The sequence below is a fragment of the Acomys russatus genome, chromosome 17 (genome assembly GCF_903995435.1).
Source record: "Acomys russatus chromosome 17, mAcoRus1.1, whole genome shotgun sequence".
Taxonomy (NCBI): domain Eukaryota; kingdom Metazoa; phylum Chordata; class Mammalia; order Rodentia; family Muridae; genus Acomys; species Acomys russatus.
This window is the reverse complement of record NC_067153.1, coordinates 34,954,398-34,971,995: the sequence shown is the minus strand read 5'-3', so window position 1 is coordinate 34,971,995 and position 17,598 is coordinate 34,954,398. Positions and strand designations below refer to the sequence as shown.

General features: G+C 35.7%; 1 protein-coding gene across 2 annotated transcripts in view; it reads right to left on the bottom strand.

The window, feature by feature from the left end:
• Csmd3 (CUB and Sushi multiple domains 3) overlaps nucleotides 1-17,598 on the bottom strand; it is a 1,090,370-nt gene that overhangs the window by 23,668 nt on the left and 1,049,104 nt on the right. For both annotated transcript variants that reach the window (XM_051159708.1, XM_051159709.1), the window contains 4 exons: nucleotides 13,803-13,976; nucleotides 12,066-12,139; nucleotides 3,387-3,498; nucleotides 1,257-1,436 (listed from right to left, as the gene is read on the bottom strand). In XM_051159708.1, the coding sequence (XP_051015665.1) occupies nucleotides 1,257-1,436; nucleotides 3,387-3,498; nucleotides 12,066-12,139; nucleotides 13,803-13,976 (540 nt within the window). The remainder of the gene's footprint in view (nucleotides 1-1,256; nucleotides 1,437-3,386; nucleotides 3,499-12,065; nucleotides 12,140-13,802; nucleotides 13,977-17,598) is intronic.

The window sequence follows — 17,598 nt, the reverse complement described above, 5'->3', positions numbered from 1 at the left end:
TTAGAAAACCCAAGTGAAACAATTTGTATGGCATTAAGTACTGATCTAGAGTTTAATAATATCCATGCTAACAGTGTCAAACATTTTTAAAAAGAATTTTGTTTACTGATATTAAGTGACAGTTGGGGAAGGTCACGTAGGTGGACAGCAGGGTAGAAGCAAATACTAGCAGCAAAGAAAAATAAGAATTTCTCATGCAGTGGTCATTTTAAGAAGGGGAAAAACACAGGATTGCATCCTGGCTAAAGAAAGAAGGAAAACAGTTCAAAACAGTGATTAAAACTTGTGCCTGCTATGAGAGATCAAACACAAGAATCTCTGAGAGGTTTAACAGATGAAGAGAAATGCTTTCACTGATGCAGTCGATAAGCGTAAAACATCTTCTTCACTGCTTCTTATGGTAAGCACGTGTGTTTCCTCCGTTAAACTCAGCCAATCAGGATTGAGTACTATTTTTCCTGGAGAAATAACAAGTGTAGACTTTTTACCAGAGCTATACTCTCTAAGTTCAAACTGTGAAAATCGGAATGCTGAGCTGTGGTTTCTAAGCCAAACTGAGAAAGACTATGAGGATTCTGAGAAAATGCTACGGATTAAGAGACACTGCAACAGTGTCCACTACTATATTGGGTCAAATAATATACTTGAGAAAACCCATGTATTAGAATAAGACTTTATTTGGAAGTAAAATGATTGTAGTTGTAATTCTACTGGTGATTTCAAGATAAAATAATCCTGAATTTAGACTAAGTCCTACATATAACAAGTTTCTTTATAAGAAAATAAGATGAACTTGCAGAAAACCACATATGAAGACGGAGGCAGAAGTCACTTGGAGGCTGTGAGCCAAAAAAAATGTCAGTGATTTCCAGGAGAGGACAACAGGTCAGAAGAAGCTCTGTCTCTGAAGATGGTAGAAAATGCCAAGGCCTGTTGCCTCTTTTATTTTAAACCTTTGTACTTAATAGCTACAAAAGAATAAATTTCTATCATGTGAAATCACACATATTTAGGTAACTTTTGTGAGAAACCCAGAAAATGAATACACCAATAAATGCATTTTAGAGAGAGAATATGAAGGGGGCCTAAAAACAAAAAGAATAAATTTAAAATATCAATTGGAAAGATGCCTTAGACTGGATCAAAATTGCTGACATGACTTCCAATTTTGGAGGTGGCCAACAAACATTCCTTGTCCCAGAAAGATATTAAGTACCACCTCCTAATATGTTAAAGCATCTGTAAAGAAGAGTTACCTTCACAGACAGGGACTTTTCCAGTCCAGGTGTTATCAGATCTGCACACTCTATGTTCAGTTCCACCAGCTAAGAAGAAGCCAGGCTGACAGGTGTAGATGAGTGTGTACCCATGGGAGGGGAGGTCCATTCCGACTACGTTTGCATGGGCAGGACTTTCTGGCTGTTTACAGCTGTGAGCTATATTAAAAGAAGAGAAAAATGGTAATACTTTCTTTTTTTAGATGCATCACTAAAATGAGTAGGCAAAAGTCAAAACACACACTTATCCTTCCTCTAATATTACTGCTTAAGTGCACATTTCAAAAATCTTTCTAATGAACCCATGAAATGTGTCGAAGTGAATATATACTAAATAATTTGCAAATTCTGGGATATCCTAAGAAAATATGTGAATAATCCAGGTGTATATTCACAGAATAATAAGGAAAAAAGGAAAAATAAACAATTAAAATAAATAAAAATGATTCAGGATCTTTATTAAATGAATATTATAGACAATCAGAGGTAGTCACAATGAACAAATTATAAACCCTGAAGTAAAAATGTAAACATTTTTCAAAAGCTTATCTTTTATATAATTTCTGGAAATATTCATTTACGGGTTCACCATTCTTAATTTAAGTAAAAAATACTTGAAGCTAAATATTACCATCGTTCATTATATAAGTCTAATATTATTTCGATTAGATGTTATAAATATATATTTATGCTACATAATTTATATATGTGTAAGACAATACAAATGCTTTCTGTGAACCAACTTATTTGAAAACCTAATTTTCTTTGACTTATTTCCTCATAGAGATTCAAAATTGATGAACAAAAGTTAACATTTTATGCTATATGCTATAAGTGGATTATACTTATAATTTAATTATTGATATAAAGTGCAAATAGTTTAATCTTCATGTATTATTATACTGAATTTTATTTCAGATACACACACACCCACACACACACATATGGACTCTAGGACTTCATGTATGCTAGCCAAACACTCAATGTATGTAAAGCGGGACTTTATCATCACTTCTTTTTTATTTCCTATTTTGTTTTGGTACTATGTCTCACTTTGTTACCAATGCTGGCCTTGGACATGTGGTCGTCATGGCACAGCCTTCTGAGGGGCTGGTGTTATAGACTTGTATCACAACGTCTAGCCCTCGTCATCCATAAGCTTCACATAGTATACTGTTAATAAAAAAGCTGTAACCAGAGGCTGTCAACTACACCTAAGTGATCAAATGATAATTGTACCTCACCAGAGAATGTCAGTTTATTATGAAGCACCCTGTTACAATAGCCAAAACTGTCCTAAATGTCAAATTCAAAGGAACTCTCCTTTGAGGAAATTTGCCATAATTATACATATGCTAATGAGTGAAGGCAAGAAACATGTTCTGCACAAGCAGTTCATTCAAGGAGGAACACTTTCTTATTGTGTGGTCCTGCCAAAGATCAAGGACATCTACAGAACATGTTTGCATGAGTGAAACATTTCTGATTATTATTGGTATATTTACATGCTTTATATTGTTGTTGCTGCTGCTGTCCTTTGTAAGAGAATTAGAATTTAAAACGCGGTTGAGAGAAAAGACGCCATTAGGGGGAAATGAAGCACAAGTATCTGTCTACCCCAAGTTTATTTCAGATTCTGCATCCAAAAATCACTCAGTGATTCTAAAACTGGTTAGATGATTTGGAAAAGTTCTTCCCTTTCATTATTTTGTTTTTCTAGTTTGCCTCATATTCTCAGAAAACCTCTTCACACCTGATTAAAAGTCATTATGATCTACTCAGGTAAAGCACCTTGTATCTCATAGTACTTCAGAACTATCAAATGAGTAAGTCACAGCACCAGATGGCCAAGCACACACCGCTATAAGAGTTTTTGCCAAAAGAACAAAATTATACCTCCTGTCTTCTGGCTTCTTTGGAAACACTGATTTCCAATGATTGTGGTGTTTTGATACAATACTAAAATTACATAAATGAAATATGGTTTACACTAATCTAAATGAATTTTATACATCTCTTATAAAGACACAAATTTGTTTCCATCATCAAAAAAACTATTTCTATGAACTCAGATGCATGTCACATCTCATATAGGTGTACAGTCCTTACGTATGCACTCAGGTTGAATTCCACTCCATGTGAGGTCAGGAAGGCAGGTTCGTGTTGTAGATCCTTGAAGTAAGTGTCCCTTTTTGCAGTGGAACTGTACAACACTTCCTACCTGCAGTAAATAAAATAAAAGACAATGTGATTCAAAATTAGCATTACATAAAAAAAATCTATGAATAAAAACATTTTCAGGTGAGAAAATAATGATAGGGATGCAATCTGAATAAATTATTAAAACATTTTCAGAAGAAATATGTAAAATTGAATTGAAACTACAATAAAATCTTATTTTAAACATTGGGTGGTTAGAGTTACACCTAGATACTTTATATTACTTGTGGCTATTGTGAAGGGTGTACTTTCCCTTATTTCTTTGTCAGTATGATTGTCATTTTTATACAGAAGGGCTACTGACATTTTTGTGTTGATTTTATATCCAGCTACTTTGCTGAAATTGTTTATCAGATGTAGGATTCCTCTGGTGGAATATTGGGGGTCAGTTATGTACACTATTATATCATATTCACATAAGGATAGTTTGACTTTCTTCTTTCCGATGTGGGTCCCAATGATCTCCTTTAACTGTCTTATTGCTCTAGCTAGAACTCATGTACTATATTGAAGAGATATGGAGAGTGGGCAGCCTTGTTTAGTCCCTGATTTTACTGCAATTTCATTGAGTTTCTCTCCATTTAATTTGTATTGGCTATTGGCTTACTGTATATTGCATTTATTATGTTCAAGTAGGTGCCTTCAATCCCTGCTCTCTCCAAGAATTTAAACGTGAATGGGTGTTGGATTTTGTCAAATGCTTTTTGGCATCTAAGGAGATGCTCGTGTGTGTGTGTGTGTGTGTGTGTGTGTGTGTGTGTGTGTGTGTGTGTTTCAGCGTATTTATAAGGTGGATTACATTGATGGATTTCCTCAGCTGGGGATTGGGACAGATGATGGGACTTGCTATTGGGACTGCAGGTGAGAGAGGTATGGGAGAATGGTGAAATAGAAGGATCCAATGGTTCCTGAAACCCTACAATAAAACTATCAAGGCTGTAATATCTGGGCCCAGGGGCATAGACAAATTACTGTATCAACAATGGACAATGCATGCAGTAAACCTAGACCCCCATTCAGACCCAACCAATGGACAGTGCATTCTAAACAGTTATGTGGAGAGTACAGAGTGACTCTGACATGAACTCTGATATCCTCTATTTGACTACTTCCCCTTGGTAGGGAGGCCTGGTGGCATTCAGAGGAAGGGGAAGTAGACTACCCAGAGACCTAATAGATGGCGGAGGAGGTCCCCTTCTGTCATAGGCCTAGGGCAGGGGGAAGGATGAAATAGGGAGGAAGGGAAGAAAGGGGAGATACAAATGAGGGGAAAACAATGCAGGTGTAATCTGAATAAATTATTTAAATGAAAAATTGGTGGAAGAAATCAATAGTTTAATTTGATATTTGGTCTATATAACCATCACAAAATATTTACATGCCTAACACATGCATGCTATTAAGCATTTCTGATGAATTTTTTAAATTGAATCAAAAATCTACCATACAAATACAAAATAGTGAAATTATGTGAAAATGACAATTATACAAAAGCTTACAGATAAAAACAAATAAAAGTCAAATGAAATCTGATGATGACAAGTGTAAGGTGAGGACAGAAGCATATATAACTGTTGAAGGTTGTAATGATCATAAAAAATAGATTGGAAGCAATGGAATTTGTATAATGCTTAAAGAATTAAAAACTGGATAGATAAATAACATAACTCAAAATATGATTTCTAGGCCATAAACATCAACATCAGCTAAGTGCTTAATGATACAACTTTTGGAGGAGTACTTCAGTCTTGCCTGCCTACTCAAAATAGCTTATGGAAATTTATTTAACAAACTGTTTAGGTGACTTTTCTTTCAAGACAAGGTCTCTCTGTATAGCCTTGGTTATCCTGGACTTCTTTTGCAGACCAGGCTGGCCTCTAACTCACAGAGATCCACCTGCCTCTGCCTCCGAGAGTGTGGGGATTAAAGGTGCACACTGCCATACTCAGCCTCTTTCTGTGACTTTATTAAGCACTATTGAGAGTGATTGAGAGTTATAATGAAAATAGAAAAGAAGAAACAAGCTGGGCATGCAGCTCAATTTAAAGAGTGCTTGTACAGCATTCCTCATTCACTCAGTGGTATCCTCTATCCAGATCAGGAGTTGCACAAGATCTCGGTATATAGGATTGTTTTAGCTATTCTGGGTTTTTTGTTTGAGGGAATGCAGAGATATAAGAGCGGAGATCAGACCTGGGGACATCAAGGGCACGAGGACAGGAGGCCTGTAGAGAAAAGAGAAACTATACGCTGGGGCATCTCTGCAACAGCCTGGACCCTAAGTCAGCAGAAGATCCTGGGAGAAAATGAAGGAGACTCTAGAAGAGACTCCAAGTATCAGGGGTCATAGAGACTGAAGAGGACACCTTCTAACTAGTCAAGTCTCCTAGCAGAGAGAGGGGAACACAAACCCAACAAAAACCTCAACTGAAAATTCAACCTGGCTACAAGGTGTGCAGGGATAAAGATAAAGCAGATAGAGTAGAGATACAACCAATGCCTGGCCCAACCGAAGACCCACATCTTGGGAAAGAGCCAACCCCTGACACTATTAATGATACCCTGCTATGCTTGCAGACAGGCGCCTAGCAGAGTTGTTCTCTGAGGGGATCCATCCAGCAGTATTTCAAAACATATGCTGAGACTTAAAGACAAACATTGAGCAATGCTAGGAGGTGTTGGTGAAAAGAGGGGGGAAGGAGAAGACACCTGGAGGAGACAGGAGCTCCACAGGAAGACCAACAGAGCCAACTAACTAGGGTCCGTAGAGGCTTGCTGAGACTGAGGCACCATACAAGGTCCCCTCTAGTAAGGGGAGTGGGAGCTATCTCTGACATGGACTCTGTTCCCAACTTTTTGATCATTTCCCCCTGGTGGAACAGCCTTGGCAGGCCACAGGGGAAGGAGACATGTTCAAATCTGATACAGTTTGATGAGCAAGGGTTAATGGGAAGTGGGGCTCCCCCTTCTAAGAAATAGCAGAGGAGGAATGTGGGAGAGAGATGGAGGGTGGGACTGGGAGTTGAGGAGGCATAGGGCTATGACCATGATGTAAAGACAAACAAACAAACAAGCCTGGGCGTTATCTGTAATCTGTAATCTGAGCGCTCAGGAGGTTGATGAGAGTTGAGGACCATCTATAACTACATTAGGATTTCAAGAGTAGCCTAGCCTACATAAGAAATTTTCTTAAACACAAAACAACAAAAATATAAAAGCACAGTGAAAAACTTGTAGGTGTTAGCACATCATCTGTTGTAGGGGATGATGGAGAATACATGTAATTGATTACTTTGGATAGTTCACAAAAGTAAGGAGCAATGTCAGTGGAAGGCTTATACCATAGATTGCAGAATCAGTTCTGAAGAAATTTACATCTTAAGAATCTCAAAGAACAAGGGGATGAAAATAAAGAGTTTTTTTTTTTTTTTTTTTTTTTTTTTTTTTTTATTAATTTATTCTTGTTACATCTCAATGTTTATCCCATCCCTTGTATCCTCCCATTCCTCCCCCCCCCCCCATTTTCCCATTATTCCCCTCCCCTATGACTGTTCCTGAGGGGGATTACCTCCCCCTGTATATTCTCATAGGGTATCAAGTCTCTTCTTGGCTACTTGCTGTCCTTCCTCTGAGTGCCACCAGGTCTCCCCCTCCAGGGGACATGGTCAAATGTGAGGCACCAGAGTATGTGAGAAAGTCGTATCACACTCTCCACTAAACTGTGGAGAATATTCTGACCATTGGCTAGATCTGGGAAGGGGTTTAAAGTTTACCTCCTGTATTGTCCTTGGCTGGTGCCTTAGTTTGAGCGGGACCCCTGGGCCCAAATCTGCCTATCATATTGTTCTACTTGTAGATTTCTAGGACCCTCTGGATCCTTTTATTTTGCTGTTCTCCCATGCGTCTCTCATTTAGAGTCCCAATAGGATGCCTTCCCCTCTGTCCCAGTTTCCTGGTAAGTGAAGGCTTTCGTGGGACATGCCCCTTGGGCTAGTATGCAGATATAAGTGAGTATATACCATTTGATTCTTTCTGCTTCTGGGTTAACTCACTCATTATGATCATTTCTAGCTCAATCCATTTATCCACAAATTTCGGGAATTCCTTGTTTTTAATAGCTGAGTAGTATTCCATAGTGTATATGTACCACAGTTTCTTTATCCACTCTTCTACTGAGGGACACTTAGGCTGTTTCCATGTTCTGGCTATTATGAATAAGGCTGCTATGAACATGGTTGAGCAAATTTTCTTGTTGTGTGCTGGAGCATCTTCTGGGTATATTCCAAGGAGTGGAATAGCTGGGTCTTGAGGAAGCCCTATTCCCATTTTTCTGAGATAGCACCAGATAGATTTCCAAATTGAGAAATGGGGCTTGGAACTAAACAGAGAATTCTCAACAGAGGAGTATCAAATGGCTGAAAATAAAGAGTTTTAATTTTAGTTATGAGGTTGGCACTATCTTTTAGATTTTAGTGTACAAATGGTATACATGCCTGTGGCCATGAAACTAGGAAGTAAGTCATTATCTCATAAGAATTATTACAAGAAAAGTTAATAAGATTTATCAAATGATACTTAGTGTTAGTTTTCTTAAATTTTCCAGAAAAAAAACCTGATGAGAGAACACTCAGTCAGCGGTTTAGAAATTATGAATTAGGCCCTGCTTTCTCTATCTATTATTACCATCAACATTAGTTCTGAAATTCCTGGTTTAAGGAATAAAAAAATAAGAAGTAATAAAAATAATATTTTAGTTGAAATATATATTTATATTATTTATAATTTATATTACATATGTATTATTTCAGGCATTAAAATACTATCCAAAATGTTTATTCCAAAGATATTAATTTTGATTACAAACCAGACAACACCATCATGATTTGATAGGATATCTCATGATTAAACAGCTAAAGAACAAAATTGACAACATTCCATAGTTATAATTACTTTATGAGATGAACACTGAATTCAAATAATGTATCTTCCCTTGTCTAGAACCTACTTAAAGAGTTATGCAGCAGTTAATGAAAAAATGTGTCCTTGGCTCTTAATCCATAATTGATCGAGATGTTTTATCAATCATTTTGACAGCTCTTCATTCCTAGCCTCATGGCCACTATTCAACATTAATCTATTTTTAGTCCGGAGTATTCTCATTTGTAATATTCTGACTAGAAAAATACTATTTTGGACACTATCATTTTCAGAAGATTGTTTCAGCATCTGTACTAACAGATGGCATATACTTTATGTTAATGATAATATCTATAATCCCCAAATCTACTTCATAATCCTACCTATACAAAATAGTGAAATTCAAGAATACAAAATAAATTTAAATATATTGACTTGAATACCTCAGCTATTATTAATTTTGTCTAGCATTTTCCTATAATTAGTTTCCTATAGCTATAATTTTATTTCCTCACAATGAGATACCAGTCAAACCAGGGTGACCTTGAGGAATCTATAACCTTTACACATGAAACAATACTTATTTGGTGTCCTCCAATAAATTGTCATTAAACTTATATAACTTAGTATCATTCTGGGTCTACATAGACTTGGTGAACATTTTTAGAATGCATATGTTTATGTTCATGCATGTTGACCATATTCTGATAAGAAAGTTCATGCTCTTAATTTAAAATTCTCAGTATGTTTTAATTTTAATAAATACAGATATAGTATTAATATTATTTGGAAACTAACATTTATCTAAGTAGAATATAATAAAATATACTTATTACTCCAAATAATAGTTTTTCAATTTTGTGTTAACTTTCTGATAATAATTTTTAATGATAAAAATAAAAATTTAAAAATTAACAGCTAAAAATCCTGTTCCTTTTACTATATTGCCATCCTGAACTCAAATACTCCCTTTCCATTTCCCAATTAATGTTTGAAAAACATACATTTGTTTATAAATCAGGTAGGTTTAATGAACAGTTACCAACATCAATGTTTCTTGCGCCCAGCAAGATGATTTAGTGAATAATGATTTTGCTGCCAAGCCTGATGATTTGAGTTCAATCCCCAAGATTCATATGGTATCAGGAGAGAAGCATAAATTGCAAATTGTCCTCTGATCTGCATAGGATTGCCTGATAACCCACACTCCATAAACACATAAATGTATTTACATTTCATGAGATGCATGCTTTAATCCTACCACTTAGGAGACATGGGCCAGCCAAGGCTACATAGTGAAACCATTATAAAAAAAAATTGTGCTCAGCTAGAATATTGTTGTCAACACCTGATATGATCTGTTTCATTTTCTTTGTCTTTGTTCTGAGAATTAATGCTGTGTAAAAAGTGCACTGTTTACTTGAAATTAAATCCATTGATAGCTGTCTTTTAGAGAGGTATGAGGCTAAAGTTCTCTAGACTATGTAAAAAAGACAGAAGTATGCTTTTGCAGTTTTGTATTTTCTGAGCCATACCAAAGCAAACCAGAAGAATTGAAAACACTCTGAAATCAATGTTCATACTGTGCCTTAAAAGTAGATAAGTGGAAACTATTTTTAGCAACAAAATATGGCACTTCAGATGAGCCGTCCTTTAGAAATGGGCATTTTTCAGGTTCACACTGAATTTTCCTCAGAATAGCACAATTTAGAAAGCCCTGCAACAGAAAGCAATGGGGTAATGTGTAAATTGTCTATTTCCTTTTTGAATCAGCATGTGCTTTGGCTCCCCTTTGACCCTTGTGATGGAAAACTTGCTGAAACTATACATAAAATCTAAATTTGAAATAGAGAGAAAAAGGTGAATCGTACACTAATGGGCATGCTGACTGATTCTCATAGGACCACTCAACTATATATTTTAAAATCATGAGTTAGGGAGAGATTTCTTTTCAGAACTATACCATGTCAGTAATTGACATATTAAATATGTATGTTTTACACAATTGGGCCTGGCATTATAGAGGTATCTCTTCTTTAGCATGTTGTTTCACTTTTCTCACAGTCCTCACATCTTCCTGCAGAAACTCTTTGCTCACTTATTGTAACTACCCACCTCATAGATGCTGCTTAAGACTTTCCTGATCACCATCCCATTGGTCTTACTCTCATGTGCAGATTGAAACCTTTCTAGAAATACATTTTCATTTTCTTTAACTACAACTCTTTTTCCATTTTCCAAAACATGGTTTCTCTGTAGCCTTGGCTGTCCTGGACCCACTTTACAGACCAAGCTGGCCTTAAACTCACAGAGATACAAAAATCTACCTGCCTCTTCCTCCCAAAGTGCTGGAATTCAGGTATGTGTGACTGTGCCTGGATTCTACAACTATTTTCTTAAAGAAAACATTTAATGTTCATGAATGAAAATAATAGTTTGATATTGTTTTCTATTTATGTCAACAAAAACATGAGCTCATGAACCAAATATGAACAACTTTTGGCAAACTTTGACATAAAATGGGGTTATCTTCTTAAATTCCTTGGTGAAATCCAGCATGGCAGTAATACCTACAATTCCATGCAAGGAATCCTAAAAGAAATATGAATTCGAGCCTGATCAAGAACATTTATTAAAATATAGTCTCACCAAAGAAAAAAGAAAAAAAGACAGAAGAAAAACATAAGCACTTAAATATCCTATGGAGTATTTTTTTCTCTGATGCTAGCCAATCTGAGTAGGACCAAATATAAGCTTTTTTTTAAATTTTTTTATTATTAATTTATTCTTGTTACAACTCAATGGTTATCCCATTCCTTGTGTCCTCCCATTCTTCCCTCCCTCCCCTTTTCCCCCTATTCCCCTCTCCTATGACTGTTCCTGAGGGGGATTTCCTCCCACTGTATATGCTCATAGGGTATCAAGTCTCTTCTTGGCAACCTGCTGTTGAGTGCCACCAGGTCTCCCCCTCCAGGGGACATGATCAAATGTGAGGCACCAGAGTACGTGAGAAAGTCATATCCCACTCTCCACCTAACTGTGGAGAATGTTCTGACCATTGGCTAGATCTGGGTAGAGGTTTAAAGTTTACTGCCTGTATTGTCCTTGACTGGTGCCTTAGTTTGAGCGGGACCCCTGGGCCCAAATCTGCCTATCATAATGTTCTATTTGTAGGTTTCTAGAACCCTCTGGATCCTTCTACTTTGCCATTCTCCCATGGGGTTGTAATTTAAACTTCCTGCTGGATAAGAACAAAGAACACCTTTTCACATGTTGATTGGCCATTTATATTTCTCTTACTGAGAAGCATCTATCCATTAGTTCCTTCAACTGAAAAGAAGAATGAAATTATAATATTGAAAGAAAATGGATAACATCAGACACCATTTATTCTAAGCAAAGTTTATCTCTGACAATGAATTTTTTCTTTCATATGTGGAGTGTAGAATTTAGTAGTGTGCATATGCAATGAAACAGATAAGCTATACATGTTATGAAAACATACAGCAGAATCTGTTAGGGGGAAGAACTGAAAGCAACAAGAGAAAAAGATTGGGAATAAGAATAAATTACAATAATTCATATGAAAATATCAAGATGAAATACATTTCATTCTACGTTACAGAATGCTACTAATAAAATAGTACCTACTTGAAATCCAAATGTATTGTTTTGAGATCCATGCCTTGGTACCCCAGGGTTTTCACAGGAGGTTCTAGTGGGTTCTAAAGTAAAGATTTTAAAAGACAACACTCCTTTAAAAAGTCACAATAGTTAAAATCCAATGCATGAAACTTGTACGAGTCAAATAAATCCCATTGTGGAGATAGAAATTGGGGACACAATCTCAACCTTAGCAATATGCCTATTGGCAATCATCTGCCTCAAGAAGACATAAAGTTGTATGAGTAGAGGAGGAGTGGTCGGTCCAGGAAAGGTTGAGGAAGTGAATATGATCAAAATACACTGTTTGACTGACAGTTCCTTTTGTAATCCTATGTATTTAAACCACCAGTCCCCACTCTGTGGAACATAGGTGGCCTTGAAGGAGGAGGTGCGTCACTGGGCATTTCCTTTGAGTGTTAAAGACTAAAAACCTTCCTTGTTCCCTCTTTCTACTTCATGTTTGTGATTCAAGACCTGAACTTCTCTGCTTTAGATAGCATAGTTGCCGTCTGTCGCTTTATCTCCTTCTGCCACAAAGATGTACCCTTAGTCCTCTTTAACTGTAATTCCCGTAGACATTTTTTTCTATTAGTTGCCTTGGTCATTGTGTTTTTATTATAGTAATAGGATAATAATTAATATACAAATACCAAACTCTCAAGAAATGAATAAATTAAAAAACAGATATATTTCTCTAATGCAAATCAATCTTAAATAATCTTGGACTTAGGAAATGTGCCCTTAGTAATACTAATAGCACTTCCTAATGATCAGAATCTTGCTAACCTTGAAGCAAGAACCTTGCAGTGAAACTAGAGAGAGAGGTCAGAGGCTAAGAACTCATGTTAACTTACATGAGACCTGATTCAGTTTTTCCTATAAATATTCAGCTTCTCACAGCAGCCTGTAACTGCAGCTCCTGAAATATTTTGACAACTGTGACCTCTGCTAGCTCTGTATTCATATGCGCATACCCACGCACAGACACCCACATGTACACACAATTAAAAATAAATCTTTAAAAGAAAAAATTTCAAGTTGACTTCATTTATATGCATTATGTGGGGTTTGAACTTTGAAAATTTTTGTCAGAAAAAAAGAACTTGATATCAAACCAACTCTGTAAATGAAACGTTAACGAAAAGTACTGGCTATTCAAGAAATCAGTGTGTATGAACGGTTTGCTTGAGATATGATGGGATAATATTCTCCTGAAGGAGTAAAAAGCATTCATGGAAACAACAGATAATTTAGACTGTATTGATAATTATAGGTCATGGGAAGGCTGGTCATTTGTGAGTTGACTGTTTGCATGGAGTCTAATAGGTGAATTTAAGTGCGGAATTTAATGTTAGGAACACTGATGTATATGCACAACCACTCAAAAATCTATGTTTTTGGAAAGATTTTCATTTCACATGAACATTCTTTATTAGTTAAAATTTTGTAAAATAATATTACTTGATAATGCTACTATTTCGAATGGCTTTCCTTTTTCATTTAACTTATATATGGCGAGATCATCTCAGTGTTTGTTCTTGATGTTTAAAAGGGTAAAAAAAAAAATAAATAATGACGTATCCCACTTATATTCATTCTTGGTACTTTATAAAATATTCTATACTTTTTCATATTTGGCCATTTATAGCTTTTACATGGCAAGGCAAACGTTAAATCTCACTCCTACCTATTGCACAATCACAGAGCATGGTTAAGTATTACCTATGCAGTGAGGGGAGGAGCCGCTCCAAGTGCCATCAGTTTGACATAATCTTGTGCTTGATCCCACCAGTATGAAAGGAGAATTGCAGCTGAATGAAACCTCGGACTGATATATAAAGCTTTTTCCTTCTCGTTTTCCTTGGGAAGGTATGCCAGGATCACCGCAAAACTTTGCTAGAAGGAAAAATGGAGACACTTACCACAAAAATATTAGATGTAGTAGGCGTAGATAATTTATAAAATCTTGAAAATTAACTGGAAGATTACATGAACCTGATAGAGATGTTACCCTACCCCTGTGAAAAAATGTTCAATTTCTTTCCAGTTTACATATAAGATATCATATTTAAAGCATATAATATTTAGATAATTAGTCTAATTGCTCTGTCTAGCATGGTAGCTAGTAAACGCCAGATGATTTGCATCTTTGTTGATTTAAATTGTTCATAATAAAACAAAAAAATCTCTAGTTCCATGTTGCAAAGCTGTAATCTAGTCTTGAGAAAACATATGGCTCAAAAATATCACTGTTAATAATAATCAGCTGTCTTCTACTCATGTGTAGTAATATGAATGTATATGCTAAAAATAAATAAACAAATAAAATTTGAAAAGTAATTAGCTGGAATAATGAGGCACAGTAAAGCCTGCAATATTGTTTACATATGCCTGCATGTACACACACTCAAATATACATATGTGCAAATGCATACATATATATACCTATATACATATGAATTCATACAAACCACACATACATGTATACACACACAAACACATTTACTTATATACACACAAACATAAGCACATGTATATGGTATCTATTGTGATATGAGCACTGAAATATATTTTCCAATATAGATTTTTAATTTTTAAAAGACTTTTCTTTTTTCTTTTTGATTCTTTCATCTTCCCCATGTATTTAACAGGACTTTTAATTTGGTATATTTTTGATGTTTAAATATTTTTATTTGTTATTCCACTTCACATATTCATCCAGTTTATATAATCATTTTTTCACTTGGGGAGGGGAATATTTTCAATTGTTTTCATTTATCCACATTCCTTTTAATACCTTTACTTGAATTTATTTTTCAAAATTTTAATATATGTATTAAGTATATCCCAAGTACTGTGACTTCCACACTCTTTAATCTCTCTCCTACCCTAATGAATGACTTTTTCCTATTTTTCCTGCTTTCATGTTTATGTTTGTTGATGTATTGGTTTATTGGTTTGGAGGTCTACTGAATGTAGCCAGAATGTACTGTATGACAATAGGTTTGGAACTATTCTTCAATCTCTAATAGTTTCCATGAAAGGTATAAAACTGATGATATTATTACACTCTCCCCTGAATCTGCCAATAGTCAGTATTTCAAAAGTGTGCTATAGAGGCCCTTCCTGTGCCTTAATTGAGTAATGATACAGCCACTCTCATATATGCCTAAACACACAAATATTTTAATGGCATCATCTTTAATATTGATAAAATACTTAAGAAAAAATAAACAGTTTTTTATTAGTTGGAGTTCTCTAGATGAACAGAATATATATGTATATATGTATATATGTATATGCATATGGAATATACATGTTTGAAATATATATGTATATGGAATATTTATTGCTTACAAGCTGTGGTCTAGCTCATCAAACAATGGACTCTTTAACAAAGGAAGGTACAAAAAGCCAGTGTTTTCTCAGTCCACAAAACTGGTTGGCTCAGCTGGTCTTCAGTATATCACAATCATGAAGAAGCAGGCTCTAATTTCAGTAATGTAAATGAGCTTGCCAGTGAGAGTGAGAGAAAGCAGCAAAGAGAAAGCTTCTTCCGTGGTCCTTATATAAGCTGCCACTAGAAGGTGTGGCCCAGAATAAACATATCCTCACACCTCAAAATGTTTGCAATAAAAGTGAATGTTCCTCCTTCGAATGATTACATGAAAAAGAAAAGTCCCTCACATGTGTATCCAGCCACTTAGTTTTTAGTTAATTACAGATGTAGCCAAGTTGACTACCAAGAATAGTTATCACAATATTCAATTAAACAAATATGCAATATCCCGAGTCCCTTCAGTGTTGCTTGTATGTATAGGATTTTAGGCCTGACCATTTAGTTTCCTATGTTTTGTTGCTTATTCCAATCTTCTCCAGAAAGCCATATTTTCCACCTTTAAAGTTCTTATAAAAGAGTAATTACTTGTTTTTCTGAGTGTAATTCCCCCAATTGATTAGTTATACCAAAGGTCCATATCAGTCATGCAATCATAAAAATTATTTTTCCTGTGCTTCCAATATGAGTCAGGCCATTTTTGACATTGTCTTGCCTCTGCTGCCCATTATGATCACCTTGCCTTTGGTGATTCAGTGCTGCCACATGGCTGCTGCTACTTCAGGGACAAACTAAACACATTGCACTTAATTCATCCAACTGGACAGGGCACCTCTGACCCTAATGTCTGGCACAAGAAACGGGGTGACAAGAAAGCTGTTGAAGTGTCCTTGTGCCCTTCTTAGCAATTTTCAGGATTAGTGAAGGGAATGTCTTCTGGGCCTTCACTCTCTCCAGCATTAGGCTTAACACAGTGTGTCCATTCTAGCATTGAAGTTTCCCTAACCCTAAAAAAATCCCTTCATCAACACTAAACTAAGGAATATCGAGCATCTTCAAGTCCTTTTCAGTAGGACATATTTTGACAAATGATTCAGCTGATAACTTAAAGAAAGTTTGACAACTTTTCTCACTGAGTAAGCTTTGATATTAAACCTAGAATCCCCACCCAATGGGCCCATTTCAGTGAACTTGGAATGATCTACTTTTCTGTTTCTTCCACCATTACCTACCACCTTTAAAATTCATTCTCATCAATATTCCACAGCGTTCCACCTGAATGAATTAGCAAACTAATTAAGTTAGTTAATAGTATAACATACATCCTCATGAACCACCCTTTCTACCCACTCTAGGAGGCTGCTTAGACTTTGTTCTGGGTATAGGTTAGAGGTAACTATTGTTTTGCCATGAGTTTATTTACTATACATCCATCCTTATAATAAGGGATTAGGTTGGATTTTTCTGCAACTTGAGCTCTGTGGCTGCTGGAAAGAAGATAATCTTTCAAGGCATACTTAGAAACTCTTAGACTGTTTATTCACATCTGGAGATGATCAGTTTTGTCACTGAGTTTATTGTTTCCTTCACCATATGTTGAGACATTAAAAGTGGGTTAGTATTATCATGAGCCACATTCCTTTCCTTTGTCAATTTATCTAGAGGTGCTAGGAGCAATCAACCAGCACCATCATTTTCCTTAGTTTCTCACAAATTGTCAAAGATTTATGTAGAATCATTAAGTCCACATTTGGTGAATTAAACCATCAAATGCATTTGGTTTCTTAAATTTGTAAAATAGCTCATACCATGGGATTTCAGTCCTCTTCAAGCTTCTATGAGAGGTTTTAGCAACTGGAAGGCTGAACTCTTCGTATAGGCAAATTTTCAAGATACTCAAAAAGTTTATCCTTATATTTCTGATACTACAGAACCACTTCTGTTACCAAAATCTCTATCAGTCTGCATTCTTTGGAGGAACATAAATTTTAGTATGAGTCTCTAAGAGGCACTTGCTTGGGTTAGGAAACTCCCAGATGGATTTTTACATTCACATCAAAATAGATAAATTTGTTTCTATAAAACTCTACAGCTATGTCTGTCTAGGAGTAGCTTCAAACTATGAGATCATATTGATGTTTTTTCAAGATGATCCTTATTGTCAAAAGAGACTCAGGGGCT